This window comes from Puma concolor, chromosome A2 (assembly GCF_028749965.1).
Source record: "Puma concolor isolate L17-30 chromosome A2, mPumCon1.1.hap2, whole genome shotgun sequence".
Taxonomy (NCBI): domain Eukaryota; kingdom Metazoa; phylum Chordata; class Mammalia; order Carnivora; family Felidae; genus Puma; species Puma concolor.
In genome coordinates, this window is record NC_141668.1 from 17,177,706 (window position 1) to 17,201,377 (window position 23,672).

Genomic DNA, 23,672 nt, shown 5'->3' on the forward strand with positions numbered 1-23,672 from the left:
TTGAGCACCTTTTTCATGTGCTTACTTGCCATTTATTTGTCTTCTTTGGTAAGATGTCTGTTCAGATCTTACCTTAGTTTTTAATTGGCTGTTACTGCTTTAAGAATTCTTTGCATATTTCAAATGCCAGTCTTTTATCAGATATGTGTTCTGCAAAGGTTTCCGCCTCCCCCCCCCCCCCCCCAATCTGTTTGGTCTTTTCATTTTTTAAAAGTATCTTTGACAGAGTAGACGTTTTAATTAAATGAATTCCAACTTACCACTTTTCTCTTTCGTGGATCATGCTTTTGGTGTTGTATCTAAACCGTCTTTGCCAAACCCAAGCTTGCCTAGCTTTTCTCTGGTGTTATTTTCTAGGGAACAGATTCTTTTTCAGACTATTGGTTTCTAAAGCTGTGTATAAGTTGATAGAAAGAGAGTGAGTTTTGGACATAAACTGTATAGATTATGTCAATAAATCTAAAATTGATGCTTAAGGAAATGTCAGGTTTTAAAAAGGGTATTTCTGAATAGCATTAACATAAAATAAATGCATTTTATTTTTTTCCAACGTTTTTTTTTATTTATTTTTGGGACAGAGAGAGACAGAGCATGAATGGGGGAGGGGCAGAGAGAGAGGGAGACACAGAATCGGAAACAGGCTCCAGGCTCCGAGCCATCAGCCCAGAGCCTGACGCGGGGCTCGAACTCACGGACCGCGAGATCGTGACCTGGCTGAAGTCGGACGCTTAACCGACTGCGCCACCCAGGCGCCCCAAAATAAATGCATTTTAATATTATCTATGTTTTTGATGATTTCCCATATTATTCATAATGCTTCCCTATTTTATGAATTTTTGACACTGATTTATTCTTTTCAGGACATGACTGTCTTTTTATTTAACCTCAAGACTCTGCAATTCTAATATTTTTATGTATATATTTAGGACTTATAACTCAATCTTTGCAAATCCGTCCGTTTTCTGATAAGCTTTTCTCTAAGGTCTCATACCTTCTTTTAATGATCCCATTGGAGATAGTTTTGTTTGTGTTTTGAATAGGTTAACAGCCCCATTCAGCCGCAATTCTGTTCTAACAGGAATTACACCGTAATAAATAGAGATAGAGATAGACTGGCTGACCAACTTAAACTTCACCATGTAAGGAAAAGATGATGATTTCACTTTTAGATGAAGACTCTCAGGAGAGATGGAAGGAGTCTCTGCATCACTGTGTGTCTTCAGCTTCTCTGAAAGTGAGAGTGCACATGAGCCCATTGTAAGAGGATTTAGGGGACAAGGTAATGATTGAATTCTGAGAAACATTGGTGAGGGTGTTAGGGTGCATTCTAGATATCAAGCAGAAATATGGTTAGAGGGAATGAAATTTGAATTCTTCTGCTCCACCGTAACTTAACTCTTGCTCTCAAAAGCAGGTTAAGGTAGAGTATATCTTGGATGATACAGTGTTATTGTTGTTGTTTTGTGTGTGTGTACGTGTGTATATGTATGTGTACATACATATATATATATAAAAGAAACTGGTTCAGACTCGCCTGGGCTCTACCCTTGCATTGAAAACTAACTCCAAGGATGATGAAATTGTTTTTTTAAGTTTATTTATTTTTGAGAGACTGAGACAGAGCATGAGCAGGGGAGGGGCAGAGAGAGAGAGAGAAGGAGACACAGAATCCGAAGCAGGCTCCAGGCTCTGAGCCGTCAGCACAGAGCCCAACGCAGGGCTCGAACCCATGGAGTCAGACGTGTAACCGACTGAGCCACCCAGGCGCCCCTGAAAATTTCAATGATGATAGCTGTCCACATAGCAGTCTTGTGAGTCACAGTGCTCCAGTATATATTGTTTGGCGGCCCGACGGATTTGTCACCCTGGGCTTGTCTAGCCCCACCTAGGAGGTTTACTTTGGTTCCTCTTCTGTGTTGTGTTCCCCATGTGTTACGTTACATGCATTCCTCAACCTTTTGCAAACTCAGACTTTTGTTAGAGGAAGTATTGCAATAGCTCCTTGAAAGAGAATGTGTCTTTCATTCATCCTTGCAGTTGTTTGATAGCATGGATCATGTGTAAAAGTCTAGAACGCTGAAGGCATTGTTTGATTGCCTGCCCGACCATGCAGTGGCCTGTATAGTTTAAGACCATCTAATCCCTGATCCTTTATATCAGTTATTCCTCTCTGGAATCTAGTTATTCCTCTCTGGAAAGTCATAGATACTTCTTTGTCCCCAATATTGTTAAATTTTAAAATACAATGTCTTTCTCTTGTTTTATTATCATCGTGCTGGGCACATGTCGGGTCACTTTAGTTTGAAGCAAATGTTCTTCAGTCTAAGAAAAATTTTTTATTTGGTTTATTTCTGGTAATTATTCCTTTCTCTTTTCTCTGGGTTTTGAAATTCCTATTATTTGAATGTTCAGCCACTTGGCTGAGTCTTATTTTTCTTAGCATTTCTCTTGTATTTTATGCCTCCTTGTATTTTTGCTCTACTTTTATGGCAATTTCCTCAACTTTGTCTTCTATTATATCTATTGAACTGTATTTATTCTATCAATTTTTTATTTTCAAGAATTTTTTTTTGTTTTCTGAATGGTGTTCCTTCTCCTTTTTCTTCCTCCTATTACTTATTTTATTTTTAAATAGTTTTTTAAAAATGTTTATTTTTGAGGGAGAGACAAAGCATGAGTGGGGGAGAGGCACAGGGAGAGAGGAAGACACAGAATCTGAAGCAGCTCGAGGCTCCGAGCTGTCAGCACAGAGCCTGACGCAGGGCTCAAACTCACAAAGCGAGATCATGACCTGAGCGGAAGTCGGACGCTTAACCGACTGAGCCTCTCAGGCGCCCCCCTCCTATTCTTTATCTTCTTTTAATACGATCTGTTTATATTTCATAGATGGAATATTTTATTTTAACTCTTTGAGGATTCCCCAAGAGGAGGCTTCAGATCTCTTTCCAAAAAGGCAGGGTTCTGGCTACTAGCTTTGGAGAGCCTAGTGAGGGAAGAAATCTGGGGATCTGTATTCTGCAGATAGTCAGTAAGTCCCCATTGTCTATAAAGTAATTGTACCTGCTAAGAGTGGCTGGTGGAATCTAGTGATCTATTTTAGCCACCCCCTCGACCCTCAGTTCTTGAGACATGTGATGCTGACAGTTTGCAAGATTCCTGGGGGTTTTACTGTAAAAATCATGTTGGTTCTCATCATTCCCATCCATGGTTTAGGACTGGACTATATAGGGGCTGTGGGTCATTTACCAGTTTTCCATCTGCTTTATCTGTTACTATCTTCTCACTGTGTCTCCTCTTTTTTTCTTGGTTTATGTCTTTAAAAAACCCATTTACTGTAATTTAGTAGCATTTCGGACAAGAGAAAAGGAAGTATTAAATCTGTCGTCAGAATTGAAAAACCAGCTTGGTTTTTATTGCTTAACACCTGTAAATTCCATTTGATCCCTGCAATACAAGTTCCATCATGTAGGCTGAGTACTGGTTGTTGCTTATTGGAGTCGACTAAAATCTTTAAGGCCAAAATAAGATGAATCATCAGGATTGGGGATAATGACTCTAATGCTCAAGTGACAGCCACCTTCCTTGCTCTCAATTAATATGAAGGAAACTTCCCTGAAGTGGTAGTTAGTTGTCAATATTGTAAAATGGAGGTGATAATTTTCTCTAAATTTCTTCCGCCATCATGTCCAGCCCCAGATGGAACTGTCAGATTACAATATTTTTATACTACAGTTATTTTTCCCATTACGGAAAGAGTCGAAGTTTGTTTTAAGAAAACAGGAATATATCTTATGCAACTACCAGCTAATCCTGATAAACTGAAAGATATATGATTATATGTATTTATTTTGTAGCTAAAGTTGTCCTAAAGATAGTAAAGGGAGTATAGGAGAAAGAACATTGATGTTTTGGTTATTCATTTTTAAATACAGCATTGCATTTAATTTCATAAAATCCTAGAAGAAACCCATCCTAAATACCATAGTCTTCACTTTAAGGATTGGAGGAATTGAGTAACTTGCAGGACCAAAGAGCTAATGTGAGTAATTCCGTAAGATTAAAGCGGTGCTGAGATTTGAATTCAAGAGGGAATGACTATACCCCCTTTCTACTGCACACTGCTCCTTTCATAGGATAAATTTGACAGCAAATTGTCAGTAATCATGGTATGAAATTGTGGCAGAGAATGCCCCTTTTTTTTTTAAGCCCAATTAATAGCTAACATCAATCAAAAGCACTCTTTCTCTTACTTGACTTCTAGAGGAATAATGCAAAGTAGCTGATTTTATACTTATAGTAGAAACAAATGACAGATCTTTGAAAACTTTTTCCCAGCTCTGCCTTCTTCATTCTAGGTCTGGAATATCTACTGTCTAGTTGTAGTTTGAAATATCTGCTCGAAGTGCATTGAATTTGTGACCGGTTTAACTCCAAGCATTGATAATAGAAGGAAATCAGAGATGTTAACAGGATTCCTGCATTTCTATAAAACGTGTCTCTTAATTCAAGTAAATAGATGATATTGATCAAATTTTATTTCTCTACGTTGGCACGTTTGAAATTAAGAGAAAACATCGAGCCTGGGTGGCTCAGTCAGTTGGGCAGCCGACTTTGGCTCCGGTCATGATCTCACAGTCCATGAGTCGGTGAGTTCAAGCCCTGTGTTGGGCTCTGTGCTGACAGCTCAGAGCCTGGAGCCCACTTTGAGTTCTGTGTCTGCCTCTCTCTCTGCACCTCCCCCACTCTCACTCTGTCTCTCTCCTCTCAAAAATGGATCAACATTAAAAAAATTAAAAACAGAGAGTAAACATCACTGAACAAGATTCTAACATGGGCTATAATATCATGTTAGTTACAGCTATAATCTATTTCCACAACATTTGACTGACTTCTAGGCAAAAATTCTAGATTTTCTTCCTCACTCCTCAAGTGATAGAAATCTTTATTTTCTCCTTACTTCGGTAGGTAACCTGTAGGCTAGCTGAGGATGATTACTTTAATCAGTACTTTTAGGAATCTCCTGACTGAATTTCCCTTCCATTTCATTTAAAGATGCATGGTTACCATACTAATGACTTTTCTGATGTTTCTGTTTATATTCAAAGAAAAGAGACAAGGTATGTCTCCAGATTATTATTTCCTCCAAACATGGGACACTTTACAGGGCTCCTCACGCTTTTGCCTGCTGACTGTCTTGCTTAGCTTCTGAAAGAACATGTAAAGGCAAGCCCCGGGTCCAGTACATGCTCCCTCTCCTGCTCCAAACCTTTGTTTCTTTGCCTCCCCTGGAAAGCTGACTTAGCCCTGAAAGACATACTTTCTCTTTCACGCTCGAACACGCTCTAAGCCCTTCTCCCTCTTTTCATAAACTTTTTCTGAATGTCTACCGTGGCTCTACCAGACATTATGGTTGTGAAGGCAAATGAGCATTCCTGATGAGAGAGTTCATACTGAGTCATATGCCTACATAATTCTACAAGATGATGGGCGCTTTCAAGACTTACGTATGCAGGACGTGGTTTCCACTAGAGAGGTTCATACCACACCCTGTTCCTCCAGGTTGCCAGTCTAGGAGGTAATACCTAGAAACAAGTGATTTCTTTATCTCTAGACTACCCTCGCTTCTCTAACTAAAAGAGCCAGCGGGGCTTCATATCTTATGGAAAGCCTAAAACTACTCTTAGGCAAGAATTAGTCCCTCTGTCCTGTAGTTTTCAAATGACTAAGCTCATACTTTTATATACCCTATTACAGTTATTATTTTTTGTGTATCTGCATGTCTTCTCTACTACTTTGTGAGTTCCTCAAGATTTTTCCATACATTTTGAATGTATTTTATTTCTCTATTGTTAATTTTTAATGCCCTCCTGTTTTGCGCTTTCAGACCTTTATTGATGATGAGGCTTTAAAAAGTCAGTGAGTGAAAGATTTTAGAAAATCTTCAGTGAACACCACTGGCATATCATGTGCTTGCCAGTCTCTAGTTGGTTAATTCAAAATTTTGAAGGGTGTTTTTTTGTTATGTTATAGATTTAATAGTGTCACCATACTTTTAAAATTAGAAATAGGCAATACATTTTTTTAAGTGTGGGGAAGGAGGCTGTTTTTCAGTACTGCAGGAATCTTACGGTTATATCTGAGGGGGGACGTTCTATCCATCAAAGTCCTTGTATAACATTTACCACCTCCTAAATATATAGGTTGTTTAAGGCACATAAGAGCTTTTCCTGTTTCCTGAAGCCCTGTTGTTATCATGTTTACACTGGCCGTCTTTAAGATCAGTTGGATTTTTAAGCTGTAAACCTTCTAGGAGCTTTTTTTGTTTTTGTTTTTTAAACATTTTATGCCTATTTAGTTCTGGTGGTGGCCAGCAGGTGGCAGCACCTCCGGGAGGGAGTCTCTTGAATAGGGAACCATTGCAAACTGACAGAAGGACTAAGCCCCATGCATTCAGGAGGGAAAGGGGGTAAGTGTCCAGAATCATGATTTTTAAATTACTCTCTGGTGGTACATTGACTATTGAAAATGCAGGCATTGATGATTAGCTGGCTGTGAACCCCCTCCTGGTCCTGCCAATCCACCGTTTCCATGACATTACCCTCCATACCTGGGCCACCAAGACAAAAGGAAGGCTGGCCGGGTGGCCAGGGACAGCACAGATCGTGCAAGGAAGGGAAGGACAACTGCAGAAATAAAGAGACTGGGTCACAAGGAAGGTTTAAGGAGAATTTTGGATAATGAAATGTCCAAAACACTACTTACATTTCTGAGATACTTTTTTTAACCATAAGAAACACATTTTGCCAATCTAGAAAAATCAAATATGTTATTTTAGACTTTTCTCTTTCCTTCACCCTTAGCTATCCCTCTGGGTATTCTAGTTGTGCGTGGAGACTGTGACTTGGAGACTTGCCGTATGTACATAGATCGCCTACAGGAGGTGAGTTTCTTTAGCCAATTGTTTACTCTCAGTTTTCCATTTCTGTAAGCAATTACCAACCGTATATATTTGCTTCTGAAATGATGCATTTGAGAAGGAAATGGAAACGTGGTGTCCTTGTCTTTTAAGCATCGACCAGATCGTCTCTCTCCCCAGCCCCCACTGCTATTTTCCCTCCTCCCGTGGTTGAAATGGGAAAGAAGGTTGCTCTAGTGTGATCCATAACTATAGCTTGGAACTTCTTGTCTTCTTGCCACACTGCGTATCTGTATTTTTTGAGCTATATTGAATTTCAAAGGGCCCTGATGAATAATGAAGGAAAACAGAGAGTTAGGTGGTTTAATGTTTTGTATCTAGCACAGACTTCTGTCAGAGATCGCTACATTTTTTAAAAATATAACTTCTACAGGAAAGAAAAACCTTCTATACCTCAGAGAAATTTGTGTCAGAACACAGAGGAATTCTCGATTCTTTCTGTCAATCTGGCTTACCATAGAGGAAGGCAATGGAGGAGACCTCATAAATCACATTCTCATGAATTTGAATTGCACCAGCAAAGCCAGGGACCCAAAGCCATCCCTGCAGTGGCCACTGATTGTTCTTGCAATACTTTGACGGGGAGTATTCCCTGTCTTTATTCTACAAATGGCGAAAGCATAAACAATCACTTCTTTCATTGTTTTTTGTTTTTTTGGTTTTTTTTTTTTGATGAAAGATGCACATTAAAACATTTATTTTCTGGATGTGGTCTAGACATTGCTATTTTTAAAGCTACTGAGTAATTATGATAGATACCACAAGATGAACAACTCCCTTCTAGACGACACATTCTACATAAGTAAATATCACAAATAAAGAAGATACATAGAACATAGATACATAGAAGATACATAGTGGCTTCAAATTGTAGCCACTTAGCTTTGAACATTAGATTCTATTTCTCCTGATAGAAATAAATACAGGCAGAAGGCATAAAGTAAGGTGAAAAATTATGACTTTTTTTCTTCACCATTTTTAAGGATAGAAATGGAATTGTGAACACAATATATTTTGATGTAGATACCAGATTTTGAATACTGATATGGGTGAGAGAAGAAAAGTCAACAAATTTTACCCTTGTGGTTTCATTCGGCTGTTTTTACCAAGGATAACTTTAACATGTTAAAATTTGTGGACTTTGTAGTGTGTGACTCAGGCCCCAATAAATATTCCTGGAACACAAAATGTCTCATTTTTCAAAATAATGGTTTTATGTTATTGTGCAACCTCACTCAAAAAACCTGCAATAAAAAAGCAAATCATAAATGATACCAAACCTTTTTTTTTTTAACTCATAGGTAATTTGAGATTTCACAGTAACAAACTACACAACTGATGTATTGACTTTGTTGAAAACTAACTTATTAGCATGCTTATAATACTAATATTCAACTAACAGTAGGATTTAAAAAAAATAATGAATGAACTCAAAGAGAAATTTTAAAACTAAGTTGGGCACAGAGAGTAAGTTGGTAAAGCCCCGTGGGAAGCAGGTATGGGGACAAAGGAACCCAGGATTGACGACATCTGTAAATAGAATCACTACACTCATTAACAAGGAAACCTTCAGGACATGACCACGGTGACAACTTAGTTATAAAACTTTATAAAGGGATTCAGACTCTCAGAATCTGCCAGCAAAACCTCATTAGTTTCAACCCTATTAATTTGCACTTCGTGATAATGCGGAGGTGGCCAACGATTTTCTCTTCACCGACTATGAAAACCCATGTTTGCCTAGTACTTCTCGGTCTAAACACAATTACTGTGACAGTTTGTATTAGGTCTAAGATGAATAAATTCTTCCTAAGTACTTAGAGGGATTTTAGAGACTTTCTTCATAAGCCAAAAGTTCAGATGCAAATTAAATATGACCTCTTTTTTATTAAAATGGGCTGTTTTTTACTTTTGGCCTTCTCGATCCTTGGCATTCTATCACTAAACATCTAAACCATTCTATCACATCTAAACCATTTAAAATTTACAGATTTCAGTAGCTAAATGGCCTTTCTTCTCTCAGTCCAGCTTGGTATGCTTTTGTTATTTGGGGCATTATCTTCTTTGTTTAACCTTGATGAATTTGGAAGAGTTAGATACTTTCTAGCTGAGTTTAATAATATTAAATTGGGCGTTCAGTTGATAGAGTGGTAGAGGCAACTTGTTAAAACTCATTTTAAGGTATGGATTTTTTTTTTTCCCATTTTCCCATTAGGACCTGCAGTCAGTTTCTTCTGGCTCCCAGAGAGTTCATTACCAGGTAACACATAATTGAACCCCCTTCTTTTTTTTTTTACCCCCTTATCCCCCAAAAAAGAAGGTCCATCTTTCAATCAGTGCTTCATTTGGATTAGAGGCCACGTCTTCCCTAGGGATAGAGTTTACGCTAAGAATCAAGTGAAGTGGACATTCTGATTCTTTTACATTTTCCTGGTTTTGGACAATCCTAGTATAGCACAAATTTGGATTGTGAACTTTCTCCCAGATCATTTAGAAAAGATTATAAAATGAAGTGCTTTTAATGACAAATATTAGAAACTCAGTTCACACTAGTTTGACGGGGAAAGTGTCTATTAGTTCACATCAGCAAAAAAGTTCAGATCAAGGGTGGATTTAACGTACGGTTTGGCCATGCTTCATGCTCCATTTTTCTGCTGGTCTTTCTGCTCTGTTCTCTTCTTTCCATCAATTTCACCTCTGAACTAGATGTTTCCGTGTCCAAGATGGCTGCCATTAGCAACCAGGGCTGCATGTGTCTTCTTCACATCCAGGAAAGTGAGTTCTCTGTTTCCCACAACCATCAAGCAGATGTTCTAAAATGCAGTCTGACTGGTGCATCCTGGTCTTTTGGACAGGATCTAAGAAACCCAGCCTGCCTGTCTCTCGTGATCCACATCAAGTCCACAGGAGAACACTCAGATATCCTTTGCCCCAACAGTCTCTGGGAGGGCTGTTACCTCCCCACTTCCCTGCCCCTACTCTGCTGTACAGGCCTCTCCAGCCATCCTCTTAGAAATTAGATTTCTCAGGCACGGTTCAGATCCCATTGCGCAGTATTCCCCAGACTACGGGGGGGCAAACTCAAAGCTCTGAGCAGTCCCGGTAAAGTCCTTTCCTCTGAGAGGTCAGTCCCCTTCCCTGCGGGAGGGTGTGTGGGAGTCAGAGCATGCCAAGACTCCCTCCAAATACCCTGTCCTAGACCTTTTTATAACTCCATGTGGGGGGACAGGTGTTTAAAAATGTCTAAATCTGTGAATCCTGGTTTAGCACCTCACATTTGTTTTTGGTTTCTTTTATGCTGCACCTGAAATTTGCACCTGAATATCTTTTTGTGTAAACAACAATGTTTAAAAACTATACCTTGTAACGTGTTGGTAGCTTCTCCTCCTGCCAGTGGATAATGCCCTGGGTCCAGGCAGCCTGATTATCCTGATGCTTAATGACAGAAATAGTCTTGGTGTTCTTGTTTGTTTGTGGGTTTAAGTTTCAAACAAAGTACCCCACTATTGAAGAGTCCTTTCTTCCATCTGGCTGCAATAAAAGGGATAGGACTTCACTTAGGGTGTGTTTACATCGAGGAAAAAAAAAAAAAAAACAACTCTAGTTCCGAGACTGCTTTTTATCAACCTCGAAAGGGCAAATTTCCACTTTATTTTTAGATAGAGCACAACATTCCTCCCGGTAGCTACTTGCATATTTACCTAAAGCCACTATTTCAGTTTCATTTTATTTTTAAAAGTTCAGTACTTTTAGAGGCGAGGGCTGATCTCTGCTCTTTAAAAGTTGACCTATTCCCCGTAAGATTTTGCGAGTCTGTTTGTCTGTGTTTTTAAAGAGTTTGTACTCTTTTCTCATGGATGTTTTGCATCTTTGCATTTTTATTTAGACATTTCAGATATTTATTCTAACTAGTTTTATGAGACCAATACTATTTATTATTCTGGCTTATTTGATATAGTTATTTTGCTGTGAGAGTTGTGACAGGTAGATATTTTGTACTGTGTTTTCTCTCCACCACGTTTGTGTGTGTTTGCGCAGGGATCAGGAGGTGGTTGTTTCATTTATTATTTGGTAACAAAAACATGCAGAAGAATTAGTGGTATTTATTGGCTATATCAAAAGTTTGCTGTGTTTTTGTTTGCTTGCAGTCAAGTCGAACTTGGGTGTCAAAACTGTTGTATTATCAATGTCACTTCAGAAGACTTTATGCACTGACCATACAGGCCAATGCAGTGGCCAAACTTCAGTGTCTGGAGTGTTACGTGCCCCCACCCCTCCTTGCGGAATTATAAAAATCAGGGGCCTTTGGGTATTAAGGGAGGAGTGGAAAAAAGATCTAGGGTCTAAGCCCAAGATCTGCTCACTGAACAGGCAGCTTAAGTGAGAGAGACTGTTTGAATTAACATGGCCAGAGAGTAGGGAGAGGGTGGTGAGGAAATTTCCTGAGTGGAACAAAGGAGAGCTGGTTAAGGGAAGGAGTTGGGGGAAGATGAATGTACATGTTTGCTTGGGATCTTGGGCAGTCAGGAGGAGGAGGAGTGAGTGAGAGGGGTGGTGAATAGAGAGTTCTGTTTTGGCCACACCGATTTTGTTATGCCTATTAGATCCAAGAGGTTTGGGTGTGTAGGAAATTAGATGTACACATTTTAAAGCTTGAAAAATTCAGGCCTGGAGATAGAAATTTGCACATCGTTAGGAAATGGATGGTATTTAAATGATGAAGCTGGAGGACATCACCCAGGGAGAGTTTAGATAAAGAGGAGGGCTTGAAGTCATAACACCATGTACTAATGGGTCGAAGGTGGTATCATGAAAGCCAGGAGTGAAATGTGTCTTAGAGAAGGAGGAAACGGTGAATTGTGTCATTGCTGCTGAGAGGCTGAGATGAAGGAGACTGGATTCTAAAATACTCTGAGGATGTGTAGAAAAACCACGGGATAGAGGTGCTGTTAGCTTTTTTTTTTTTTTTAATGTTTATTTATTTTGCGGGAGAGCGAGGGTGCAAGTGGGGGAAGGGCAGAGAGCGAGACTCCCAAGCAGGATCCATGCTATCAGCTCAGAGCCTTTTGTAGGGCTCGATCCCGTGACCATGAGATCACAACCAGAGCCAAAATCAAGGCACGCTATGATGCTTAACCAACTGAGCCACCCAGGCACCCTGAGGTGCTATTAGTGTTAAGAAGAAAGTGACCAAACCAACTGGCAGGAAATGATTAAACTGGCAGGTAGTATTTTTTAAGATTTTTTTTTTTTTAAGTTTATTTTGAAAGAGACAGGGACAGTGTGAGCAGGAGAGGGGCAGAGAGTGGAGGGAGACACAGAATCCCAAGCAGGCTCCGTGCTGCTGCCAGCCCAGAGCCCAACGCAGGGCTTGAACTCATGAAACCGTGAGATCGTGACCTGAGCCGAAACCAAGGGTTGGATGCCTAACCAACTAAGATGCCCGGGCGCCCCTAAATCTTTGTTTCCTAATGCAGAAACTGATCATGTCAGACTCTGTAGTCTGTCTTGGTGTAGGGGTGTGGGGGGTGATGTAAGAGAGAGAGACCTGTCAGAATGTCTTAAATGCTTTGAAATGGACTTTTTTGTGGATGAGATGGCACTAAATAATTGGAGAATTAACTGTGACGGAATGAATAAATACAAGTAAGTTAAATAAAAAAAACAACTTCAGAAATTCCTATCAGCTCACTAATGGGCAGTTGGCATTTTAGCTGTTTTCTAAGGCTAGGAAAAACTCAAGAGAAAGCACAGCTTTTAGAAAGGCGTATGAGTGCCCAAGTCACCTTATTAGCGAGGCATATGGCAGTTCCTAGCCACTTAAGCATGTCATTGCTTTGGTTTCTTCTTTTACTAAATTCAGAGCGAATTGCCAACAAAGCACGAAGGCTCAAAAATGACACCTTGTATTACCCTAACAAGGCATTATGGGTTATCCAAGAATGTGCTGGATATTTATAGCCTGCTGAAAATCCCTGCCTGCACTGTCTCTGAGGCCCAAATACAAAGCCCCTCCATCTTAATGGCATCTCTTGTAACCTGTAACTCATAAGTTAGACAAGCAAAATGCACAGTGCTGGCAGATTCAGGATATTCCTGAGCTTCACAGATAAAGGAGAAGTCAGAGAGAAATTGAACTCTGCCTACCTAGTTGATAGAAATGCCTCTTGAGGCCACCTGACTATGAGATAATTCCTTCTCTGCTGCCGCCCTGGTCTTCACATATCCCATTTTAACCCCAAGTCATTAAGCTAAGGAGCAGAAGTGGATGCAACTGTTCCAGCGATTCTCAACAAGGGGGAGATTTTGCTCCTTTCTATGGGACATTTGGAAGTTTGGACATTTTTGTGTGTCACATTTAGGAGAGGTGGTGCTGCTGGAGTCTGTTGAGTAAAGGCCAGGGATGCTGCTAAACACGTTACAATGCACAGGACACCCGTTCACACAGCAAGGAATTATCTGTCCCCCTACTGTCAACAGTGAGGGCCTTGAGAAGCTCTGAGTCATTCTAATGGCTCTCAGGACATGACTGGGGACCACGGGCAGATGTAAGTTCTAGATGAGAAGAGGAAAAGAAAAAGGAGCAGGAAGAGAAAAAATAGTGCAGGAAAACAGAGGCATCTGTGGATATGGCAGAGAAAAATAAACAGAGAACCATGGGTAATAGAACCAGGAACAGTTAGGGTTTTTTATAGACACTTAGTTTCCCATTTCCCCTGGGTAGTGCTCCATGAGGTACTGATGTAGTTGCCACACAGGAGCGTGCCTTCCAAAATATTATGAGCTAACAATTTGAGCTGTAAAAAAAAAAAAATACAATAGGATTCAAAAGCAGCTGCAAAAAAGGAATCCATCCAGGTGATTCTTCTTAAGAATTAATTTACTTAGGGGCACCTGGGTGGTTCAGTGGGTTAAATGTCCAACTTCAGCTCAGGTCATGATCTCATAGTTCTGGAGTTTGAGCCCCGCATGGGGCTCTGTGCTAATGGCTCCAAGACTGGAGCCTGCTTCAGATTCTGTGACTCCTCTCTCTGCCCCTCCCCTGCTCTCTCTCTCTCTCTCTCTCTCTCTCCCCCCCCCCTCTGTCTCAAGAAGAAATAAACATTTTAAAAAAGGATCTAAAATATTTTTAAAAAGAATTAATTTCCTTAAAACTAACACCAGAATGGCTGGAATATTTCAAAATAGATGGAACATTTTTAGAAAGTTCTTTCATCCTTTAGAAATGTCTGTCACTTCCATAAGAAAAAAACTCTTGGTCACATCTGAGTCTGTATCAATTTGTTCATCCTCTGATCCTTTTCCCCCACTTTACATAACTACGTGATCTTCTGGGAGATAGATCTATATATGCCATCAGAGGCTATCCTAGACAGACAGCCTTTGCCCACAAATACTTGATCTGTTTCTCCTCTCTTCATATTGACTATCCTTATTCATCTGTCTCCTTTCTCTGAAGCCTCTTTCTCCTTAATTTGTTTTCTGGATTTTAGAAGTCTTTCAATGGATGGGTTAAAACAAGTTTAAAGGATCATCTTGGGAATTAATTTATCTTGTCTTAGAGAAGGACAGGGGCTAGCTAGGAACTTAGTATTGTTCCTTCAAGCTAGATCAAAGCTGTCAGCGATGGATCAAATGAAGAATTAAAATAAGACTTGCCTGGGGCCAGGTCTGTTGCAAGTGAAGGCAATACTGCTAATGACACATGCACACAGTAGTTGTTGTGGATAGAGGACTTTCTCACACGGAAGGGCTCTTAAAAATGTTTGAATATCTCTCACTTTCATCTTCTACTACCATCATTATTTCTTCATTTTTCAAAGCTACTTTTGGAAATGGGCATCCCATTTCTATTTCTGCTGCTGTAGGAGCTATAGTAAAGTAGGTTTGAGGAGGAAGGGTCGTTTATTTTTTAATTTTTAAAAAATTTATTTTGAGAGAGAGAGAGAGCATGAGTAGGGGAGAGGCAGAGAGACAGGAATAGAGAGAATGCTCTGTGCTGTCAGCACAGAGCCCAAAGCGGGGCTCTAACCCGTGAACCATGAGATCATGACCTGCGCTTAAGTCAAGAGTCAGGTGCTTAACCAACTGAGCCACCCAGGCGCCCTGAAGACAAAGAGTTTTGAAAGATAAAAATAATAGTAGCAAGTCTATTAATTGGGATTATAGTTGGATGGAGATGTTTAAACATGTGTTTGTAACCATCCCTCATGGATCTGTTCACCGAGGATGAAGAGAGATGTTTATACAACTTGGTGATGAATGGAGAAGAAAAAAAAATGAATAGATGGGTTGGGCTGGAAGATGATCAATGTAAAAGTAAAGTGGTTATTGACTGGACATTATTGAATAAAGCAAGGATTCCCAACCCAAAGGGACTTCTGGTTTGCCTCTTTGCCTCTTCCATCTTCCCTAAGTTGTATGAAAGGGAAAAAACATTCCTTCACAGGGAAAGTATAGTTAGATGCTAGGTGAATACTGCTTAATTGAATTAACTACTGGAGTGTGTAACGGGGCTGCTGTGCCTTCATTAAATTATGCGCGCATCAGCTATGAGTAATTGAATGTAAATTAAGGGCAAGTTTGCCATATGCGTGCCAAATAGTGGTTCAGATAATTTCCTTATCAATTACATGTAATTGATGCCAGTTGACTTTCAAAAATATATATGTATGAGAAATAACAGGTTTGCTTTTGTGCACGTGGCTGTATTTTTAGCATGAGAGACTAGTTTGCCATTAGCATATATTTAAAAAATTCATATTATCAGGGATTGTTTTGAAATGAATCTGTTAGTATTATTCATTGAAGGAGCATGCAATTTTAGGAGATTATTACACTTAAAGTAGAGAAGAGCGTGGGATGTCCAGGGCTACACGATGCAGCCTGCGTTACAAGACAAGGACAGTCATATTTCTCTACGTCACACCATTTATATGAAGAAAATACCAGAACATAAAATGAGCAAGTATCTTATCTCTTTGATGAATCGAAGATTTGATGATGTCATTTGAGAGGACTGAAGAGACTAGAAGCCCTGAATTAGCACCAGAAGCATCGGTGGCATTGTCAGGTTCATCATGTGAATCTCCCGTGCAGTGTTGCTACATTCACACAATTGCATTTCTTAACTGTCTACAGCCAGATTGCTTTCGAAAGGTGCATGTTTTTAAGCTCGTTCTTGCTTCTATCAGAAATTGAGTCTCTTTACATTTATTTTCGTGCGCAGCATTCACAAAGCCAACATCTTCCCGGCCACTCTTGTTTAGTGACGTGGATGTTGCCGTGTTCACCCTAGAGGGTCCATGAAGCCCAGGTCTGCCCTCGGGGCCAATATTCGCCCTCCTGTGAGGGGCTGTTTTGTTTTTCTCACTTCCCCTTTTCAGCTCCAGTCTGACTTATAGTCTGCACTGCACCGTTGGCCACCCTCCTGCCGCCCCTAAATCCAGGATTCCCTAATGCCAGGGCCACCTGCTCTACCTGTGTGCCAGGCCCAGTGTGAGGATACGGTGAGCTGTTGACGTGATATGAGGTACATCCCCCGCAACGTGTTAGCGATACCAGTTAATTTCAAACAAAATTATTTCAAATTCAATATTACCTCCATACTATCACTTGTATTTTGATTCTCTCTCCTTCTTTCTTTTTTTTTTTTTTGAGTGGGAGAGAAAGGGATGTAGATAGACAAGATGTAGGAATTATCTGAATCGTGGTCACCTAGTCACGAATGTGGTCCGTCAGTAGTGAAGAATGTCAGCGTAGGAAGAAGTTTATGGACCCTGGCTTAAAGTTACTGTGAATTATTTGTCAATAATCATCTCTTTATTCCTGCTCCAATTTTAATCCATCCACATAGGCATTGGTCTTTGATACTAATGTCCTCAAGGTATTCCTCTTTGACTTCCATTAGCTACTTGAGTAGTGAAGTCTGACAGATTTTATGATCTTGGCTTATCTTAATTTTCCCATTATGTATAATTCTAGACTTCTCTTTGGTTTTTAAATCTCCACTCAAAGTAGACCTTAGGACCACACCTGTCTAGTGTGTACCTTTTGGTACCTTTCTGCAAGTTTATACAAACACAGGCATACCTGGATACATATTTGGTTTTTCTCTTTTTGATAAAAATGGATTTGCCTTCTTTGTACTTATTTTTAACAGTAATATACCGTGGAGATTATGCTTTGCTAATAAATGAAGCTCTAACTCAGTTTTTAAAACTACTACTCTATTCCATGGTATGTATTAACACTGTCTCTCTGGATAGAAATTTAGGTTATATACAGTTTTTGCCATTGTTTTTCTAAACAAAATTGCAGTAAGCATAGTTGTACAGATTTGAAAATAAAGTTGTAACAGAAGTGATAATCATGTCACATGCTAAACAACCTGTTAATATTGGGCATTCCTATGGAGTTGAGAATTGCAACCAGGTAACTCTTACAGCAAACTTCTCTTACACCATGTAATCATAATGTCACTTACATGAATTTTGTTTCAGTTTCTCCTCTCTGGATTGTGGTTCACTGTACTCATTGATTGCCATATTTAGGTGGGATTCTTAAGCACATGGAGACGTGGGGATGGAAAGTGCCCAAGCAATGTGACCAGAGAATTTGAGAGAGGAAAAATTTTGAGTTACCAGGCAGTGAACTCTGATAAGAAATACAGATTAGTTTGACAGTTAATGAAGGCTGAAACTATGAAAAATCCTTCAGTGCCATAGTCAAAGGAACCATTTGATCATTTCAAATTTCTTCATGTTTTTGCTTGAGCTGAGTCAAAAAACAACTTCTCTCAAACTTGACCTGCATAAATTCCACTCACCCCTCAAAACCCCCAGTAATTCCTCTAAAAGCCATAAAACTAAGTATATAAGACCATGAGCTTTGAAGTACAAGAGGCCTGTGTTTGAATCGCACCACTAAATAGCTGGATAATTCTGAGAGTTTACTTAAATTCTCAGAGGTACCGCTCATTTACAGCTCACTTTTAGGTAAGGGAGAGGAAGTTCAGGAAGAGTAGTGGGGATAGGGGCGTCTGGGTGGCTAAGTTGGTTAAGCCTCTGACTTCGTCTCAGATCATGATCTCATGGTTCATGAGCTTGAGCCCCGTGTCGGGCTCTGTGCTGACAGCCCAGAGCCTGGAGCCTGCTTCGGATTCTGTGTCTCCCTCTCTCTCTGCCCTCCCCTGCTCACGTTCTGTCTCTCTCTCTCAAACATAAATAAACATTTAAAAAATTTAAAAAAAGAGAGTAGTGGGGCTAGATGCTAGGAGAAGTGGACAGGGGCTAGATCATACAGCCTTCTTAATGACACACTGGACGTGCCCCAAGAACATGGCTTAAAATCAGCCTACCGAATGAGACGGTAGCCTAATATTCCTAAATGAACTCTGTGGAAGTGGCCAGGTAACCCTAAAACCAAGAGGATGGTTCTGCGAATGTGATATAATCTCTCCCATACGTATATACTTCTAAGGGGAAATGTTTCCAAATATAGACTATTAAGTAGATACAACAACATAAGAAGACTGGTGGTCTAGGTTTTATTCAGTACAGAGCCACCAAGGAATACAGAAGTAGAGTTATGTTGATGTAAAACTCTCCGAAGTGAAAAAAGAACATATTGTAAAAGGAGGAAAGGAAGGAAAGTTTACCAGTCACCAAATGGTTACTCACTGAGTAGTTGACGGTTGAGATTATTGTTTCATATCCTTTAGTGACAGACGACGGGCGATGAGTCAGGGCAGGGGCAGTAGGTGGAGGGCTTCACGTAGCAGGAAGGATTGAAGGACAGCAAGAGCCAACACCATTCTGCTCTGTTTGACATCATGGCCCCGTGTGAGTGGCCCGTATGATTCGGGACTGTGCCTCTCAGCACGTCTTAGCTATATGTCAGCGTATGGCTACCTAGGGCCAAAGACTGGTAGCCCCACATTTCAGACCTGAAAGGAAAGGGCCTATCAAATGTGAGCTGAGCCTTCCATTTGCTTTCCCTGTTAATATCCTCTGCGATCTTTATTACCAGGCCCCAGTTCTTTGGGCAGCCGACTCAGAATCCGCTTCCCAAAATCAGTGGCTTTTGACAGTATCTAGGAAATAAAATCACAATTAAAATAGCCGTGTCTTGAAAAAAAAGGTGTTGGAATCTGGCAATGCAGACATATAGCTACTCCAAAAATTGAAATGAGAAGGTGACTTGGGGGCATCCAGGCTGCTTCTCAGGGCAGTGGACACCCTCGGGAGACACAATCCATGCTTTGTTCATCTTTGTGGCCATCCCATCACATGCCTTGCACTTCATTAGCTTTAATAAATAAAAACTGAAAAAATCAAATCGGGATAAGAGTAATCAAAGGGATAAGAGTAATATAGAGCCGTGTGACCCCTGACAGTCCAAATCAGTGAATGAAAAGATAACAGTTTTGGTGAAACTAAGTGACTATCAGACACAGTTACTATTGAATGGGGAAAGGGCGGTAAAGAGAAGTGTTCTGAAAAATATTGCTGTTGGTGACAGAAGACATTCAGGGTTAAAGACGATACTGTGTATTTAAGACAATTTATAGCTTCTAATACTGTGAAAAGAGGTGCTGGGTCGCTGATGAATAAAAGCCCTGCAAGCAGCAACCAAAATAGCATGATTTCAGCCCCCGTTTGATGTCATTCTTTTTTGCGTGTCTTCTCATACAAATCTGTTCGATTTCTGTTCTTGAAAATCCCCATTCCGAGCACAAATACATTTATGGATAAAACAATTTTGTGCTGGTGTAACGTCATCTGAATGATCTGGTCTGAGATGTGGTTTGTGTTCCGTGAGCCCCAAAGGTGATTAAAGGTCAGAATGGTGTTTAGGTTAAAAAAAAAAAAAAGTCCCAGCTGCCCCAGTATTACTTCTGTAGCATAATAATATCAGCCTATCAACATGTTCCGGCCAGTGGGTTAAGCATTTTACATATCCTTTCATCTGTTTCTTAGAAGGACTCTTTACAGTATATACTCGGGTAGCCATTTTACAAATGAGGTATCCAAGGTACAGAATAAATAGATAGGAAATCTCATAGTTAGTAGGCGGTAAAGTCCAGGATTGTCATGTGCACAGGCTGGTGCTCTTGGCCACCAGAATTCCACTGCCTCTGGGCTTGCTATTTGAGGCTGGATCCTGGGCCATTGATTGTACTATTAATTGCTTCTCAATCTTACATCTACCTTTCCTAAACACCTCAAGGGCAGAAACACTTTCGTTGTCTCATTTCTTAGTCTGATGATGTCATCCTACCAAAATGAGTTTTCCACCCCACCACTATGCCTGTTGACTTAACTTTTCGATATTAAGAATTTATAGTGTGATTATCTTTACTGCTGTCTTTAGGATTTTATTACTCAAGGGTGGCCAGTGAAAAATCCCTAGTAGTCTATGGATGAGATTCAACATAAGGAGTTTTCTTACCCAGGGTACCTCTCCCTCCTGAGTTCCACTTACAAAATTTTGACATCATTGACATAATTCACAAGGTCAGATAAAAATGGACCTGTTGGGGGGCGCCTGGGTGGCGCAGTCGGTTAAGCGTCCGACTTCAGCCAGGTCACGATCTCGCGGTCCGTGAGTTCGAGCCCCGCGTCAGGCTCTGGGCTGATGGCTCGGAGCCTGGAGCCTGCTTCCGATTCTGTGTCTCCCTCTCTCTCTGCCCCTCCCCCATTCATGCTCTGTCTCTCTCTGTCCCAAAAATAAATAAAAACGTTGAAAAAATAATAATAATAAAGATTTATTTATTTTTTAGGGGCACCTGAGTGGCGCAGTCGGTTAAGCGTCCGACTTCAGCCAGGTCACGATCTCGCGGTCCGTGAGTTTGAGCCCCGCGTCGGGCTCTGGGCTGATGGCTCAGAGCCTGGAGCCTGCTTCAGATTCTGTGTCTCCCTCTCTCTCTGCCCCTCCCCCGTTCATGCTCTGTCTCTCTCTGTCCCAAAAATAAATAAACGTTGAAAAAAAAAAAAAATGGACCTGTCGGGGAAGACAATTTCCATTCAATCTAAATGTAATGTAATCACACAACAAACAGTCTTGTAATGATGGAAACCCCAGGTCTGAAAAACTACCCCTCAAGTACGAAATCCAGGCTGCTGCCTGTTTTTCTTTTGTAGCCTGTGAATTAAGAATGGCTTTTAGACATTTAAATACCTGGAAAAACCCGAAAGAATATTTTATGGTTCACACAAATGAACATAAATTAAATTTCAGTGTCCACAAATAAACAAACTCGTATCAGAACACATACGTACACACAAGATCAGTTTCCCAAAGCAGACTTCTCACTGAAAGTAGCTTTTTGCTCAGTTTTTCAACTCAAGTGGAATACAGCAACCTCAGCCACCACCAGATTTCCTGTCCCTAGCCTGCTCTTTACCTCCTGTATTCCCTCCGGTCTTTTAGATGTCCTAGTGCTCAGTTATGCTGAGTGGCTGGATTTCTTTGTTCCTTATTTTATAGATTATTGGTATAGTTTGTGGGTGTGCTTTAATTTTGTTCAATCTGCCATATCGAAACGTCATTTTAACACTGATTTCAAGTGATTTCCCACTTTTAGGGTTGTGATGCAAGTGAGACCTTTCATCTGTATGCATCTATACATGTGGACTACATTAGATCCAAGGGGAAATTTTTGTTGAGACTTGATGGCTTTTATGTATCTTTTTGACATGTTAAATTTTGAAGTAAGAGTTTAATTGCATTGCATTATAAATCCTTCCCAGAATGAGGTAGATAGTAATTGCACTTTTACTTTGGAATTCAAATGCCTTTTAACATAGGACCTCATTATATTAATAATCGTCTCTTTAAGAGCTCACGATTTTTTTTTTTTTCGAACAAGGTTGAAAGAGCTTTATAAAAGGAGGGAGAGGATGCAAACCTAGTTCAGGGGAGCTATGTCAGAGAAGTTAGGGCTCTCCTGCACTCCTCTAACCACCTTCTAAGAAAGGCTGCTGTTTAATATGCAGGTGACCAGGAAAGTATCCCATTATTGTTCAATGACATTTTTTTCCGTGAGATTTTGGGATTCCAGGTCACTTTGCTAATCTGTAGAAAGCAGTGAAAAATGCACATACAGACAGACACACTGAATTTAGCATAAAATTTCAGGGAGTTAAGGATTGTTGAATTTACTTGAAGAGCCATTTGAACCTATTTAAAATATTTGAAAGATCTCTATCCTCTGGCAGCCGATGTGTTTTCACAGGGCAAACTGGTTAACATTCTCTTTAAATGACACTTCCTTAAGGGATTTGAGTTGTAGCAGATGCTTGTGAATCAAGGCATAGAGAAAAGAAACGAACAGAAAATACATAAAATAAATTGTCAAGCACCTGTATAAAACTCCCAACACACAGACATTCCTACCTAAAAAGGTGCACGGCTATACCCATATTGCTTCCCCTGCGTGTGGGAAGCTGGTCACGTGGCTGAGGCAATATATCAGTCTGCATCTTATTAACCTAGACTAAATAATATACAATATTCTCCAGTTGGAAAACTCCAGCAATAACACTATCCATCTTTAGGTTTTTAACATGATAAAGCCAGCATTTCTGTGTTCTTTCAGAGTACATTTTTCCCGAGGGAAATGGGATTGTGTGTGTGTGTGTGTGTGTGTGTGTGTGTATGTGTGTGTGTGTGCGTGTTGCTCTCCCTGTAGCAAGCACATTTGACATCCAGTTTCAGAAACTGTCCTTGGTGTCTAAGCCATGTTTATCTCTAGTGAAAACAGCCATGCTTCTGTTTAATATCTTTGCCTAGTAGCTTTCATAGTTGTCACTAAATATTTCAAGCCACATTTAAATTTCTTGGCTCATTACATGTCACACCAAACTGACCTGTTGGTAACCTTACATGTTCCATAAAAATATATTAAGAACTTTAAGTTTCTGTCAAGCAATATATCACATGTGTCAAAATGTAATTCTCAAAATGATACACACAATTGTTGCACAAATAGGTACTGAGCACGTGTCAAGATTTCATTTGGGGCAATCAGCAAAGCCGGTTCAGAAAAGAGATAAATATCTCTGTATCCACAGCTCCGTATATATATCCATATCCATATCCATATATATTTATAGCTGTATCCGTAGCTATATCAATCCTATATACATACATATAAATTTTGGTATTACACCTGAGACCAGTGTTTTCTTTATCAAGTTATTTTTTTTTTTTTTTTAATTTTTTTTTTCAACATTTATTTATTTTTGGGACAGAGAGAGACAGAGCATGAATGGGGGAGGAGCAGAGAGAGAGGGAGACACAGAATCGGAAACAGGCTCTAGGCTCTGAGCCATCAGCCCAGAGCCTGACGCGGGGCTCAAACTCACGGACCGCGAGATCGTGACCTGGCTGAAGTCGGACGCTTAACCGACTGCGCCACCCAGGCGCCCCTCAAGTTATTAATTTAATTTGCAGAATCCATTCATATTAAAAATTCCATGTACCCAAGGTTTCTAATAATAAAATGGATCCCTCTTGTTAGGCCTGTGCTTTTAAACCTTTAGTGTATATCAGTTTCACCTGAAAGATTGCTGGCTTCCACTCCCAGAGTTTCTGTAACTCTAGGTGGTGCCAGGGAATTTGTATTTCTAACAGGTTTCCAGTGGCTGCTGCTGTTCCACAGTTCACACTTGGAGAACCGCTGATCCAAGCA

The 23,672-nt window shown here is 40.1% G+C and overlaps 1 protein-coding gene across 8 annotated transcripts in view; it reads left to right on the top strand.

Moving 5' to 3' along the window:
* Window positions 1-23,672, top strand: part of DGKI (diacylglycerol kinase iota) — a 441,829-nt gene that overhangs the window by 331,706 nt on the left and 86,451 nt on the right. For 6 of the 8 annotated variants that reach the window (XM_086689190.1, XM_086689216.1, XM_086689197.1 and 3 more), the window contains 3 exons: window positions 6,861-6,940; window positions 9,192-9,236; window positions 9,683-9,751. In XM_086689190.1, coding sequence (XP_086545316.1) covers window positions 6,861-6,940; window positions 9,192-9,236; window positions 9,683-9,751 — 194 coding nt within the window. The remainder of the gene's footprint in view (window positions 1-6,860; window positions 6,941-9,191; window positions 9,237-9,682; window positions 9,752-23,672) is intronic. The other 2 variants (XM_086689223.1, XM_086689237.1) reach the window with 1 other exon arrangement.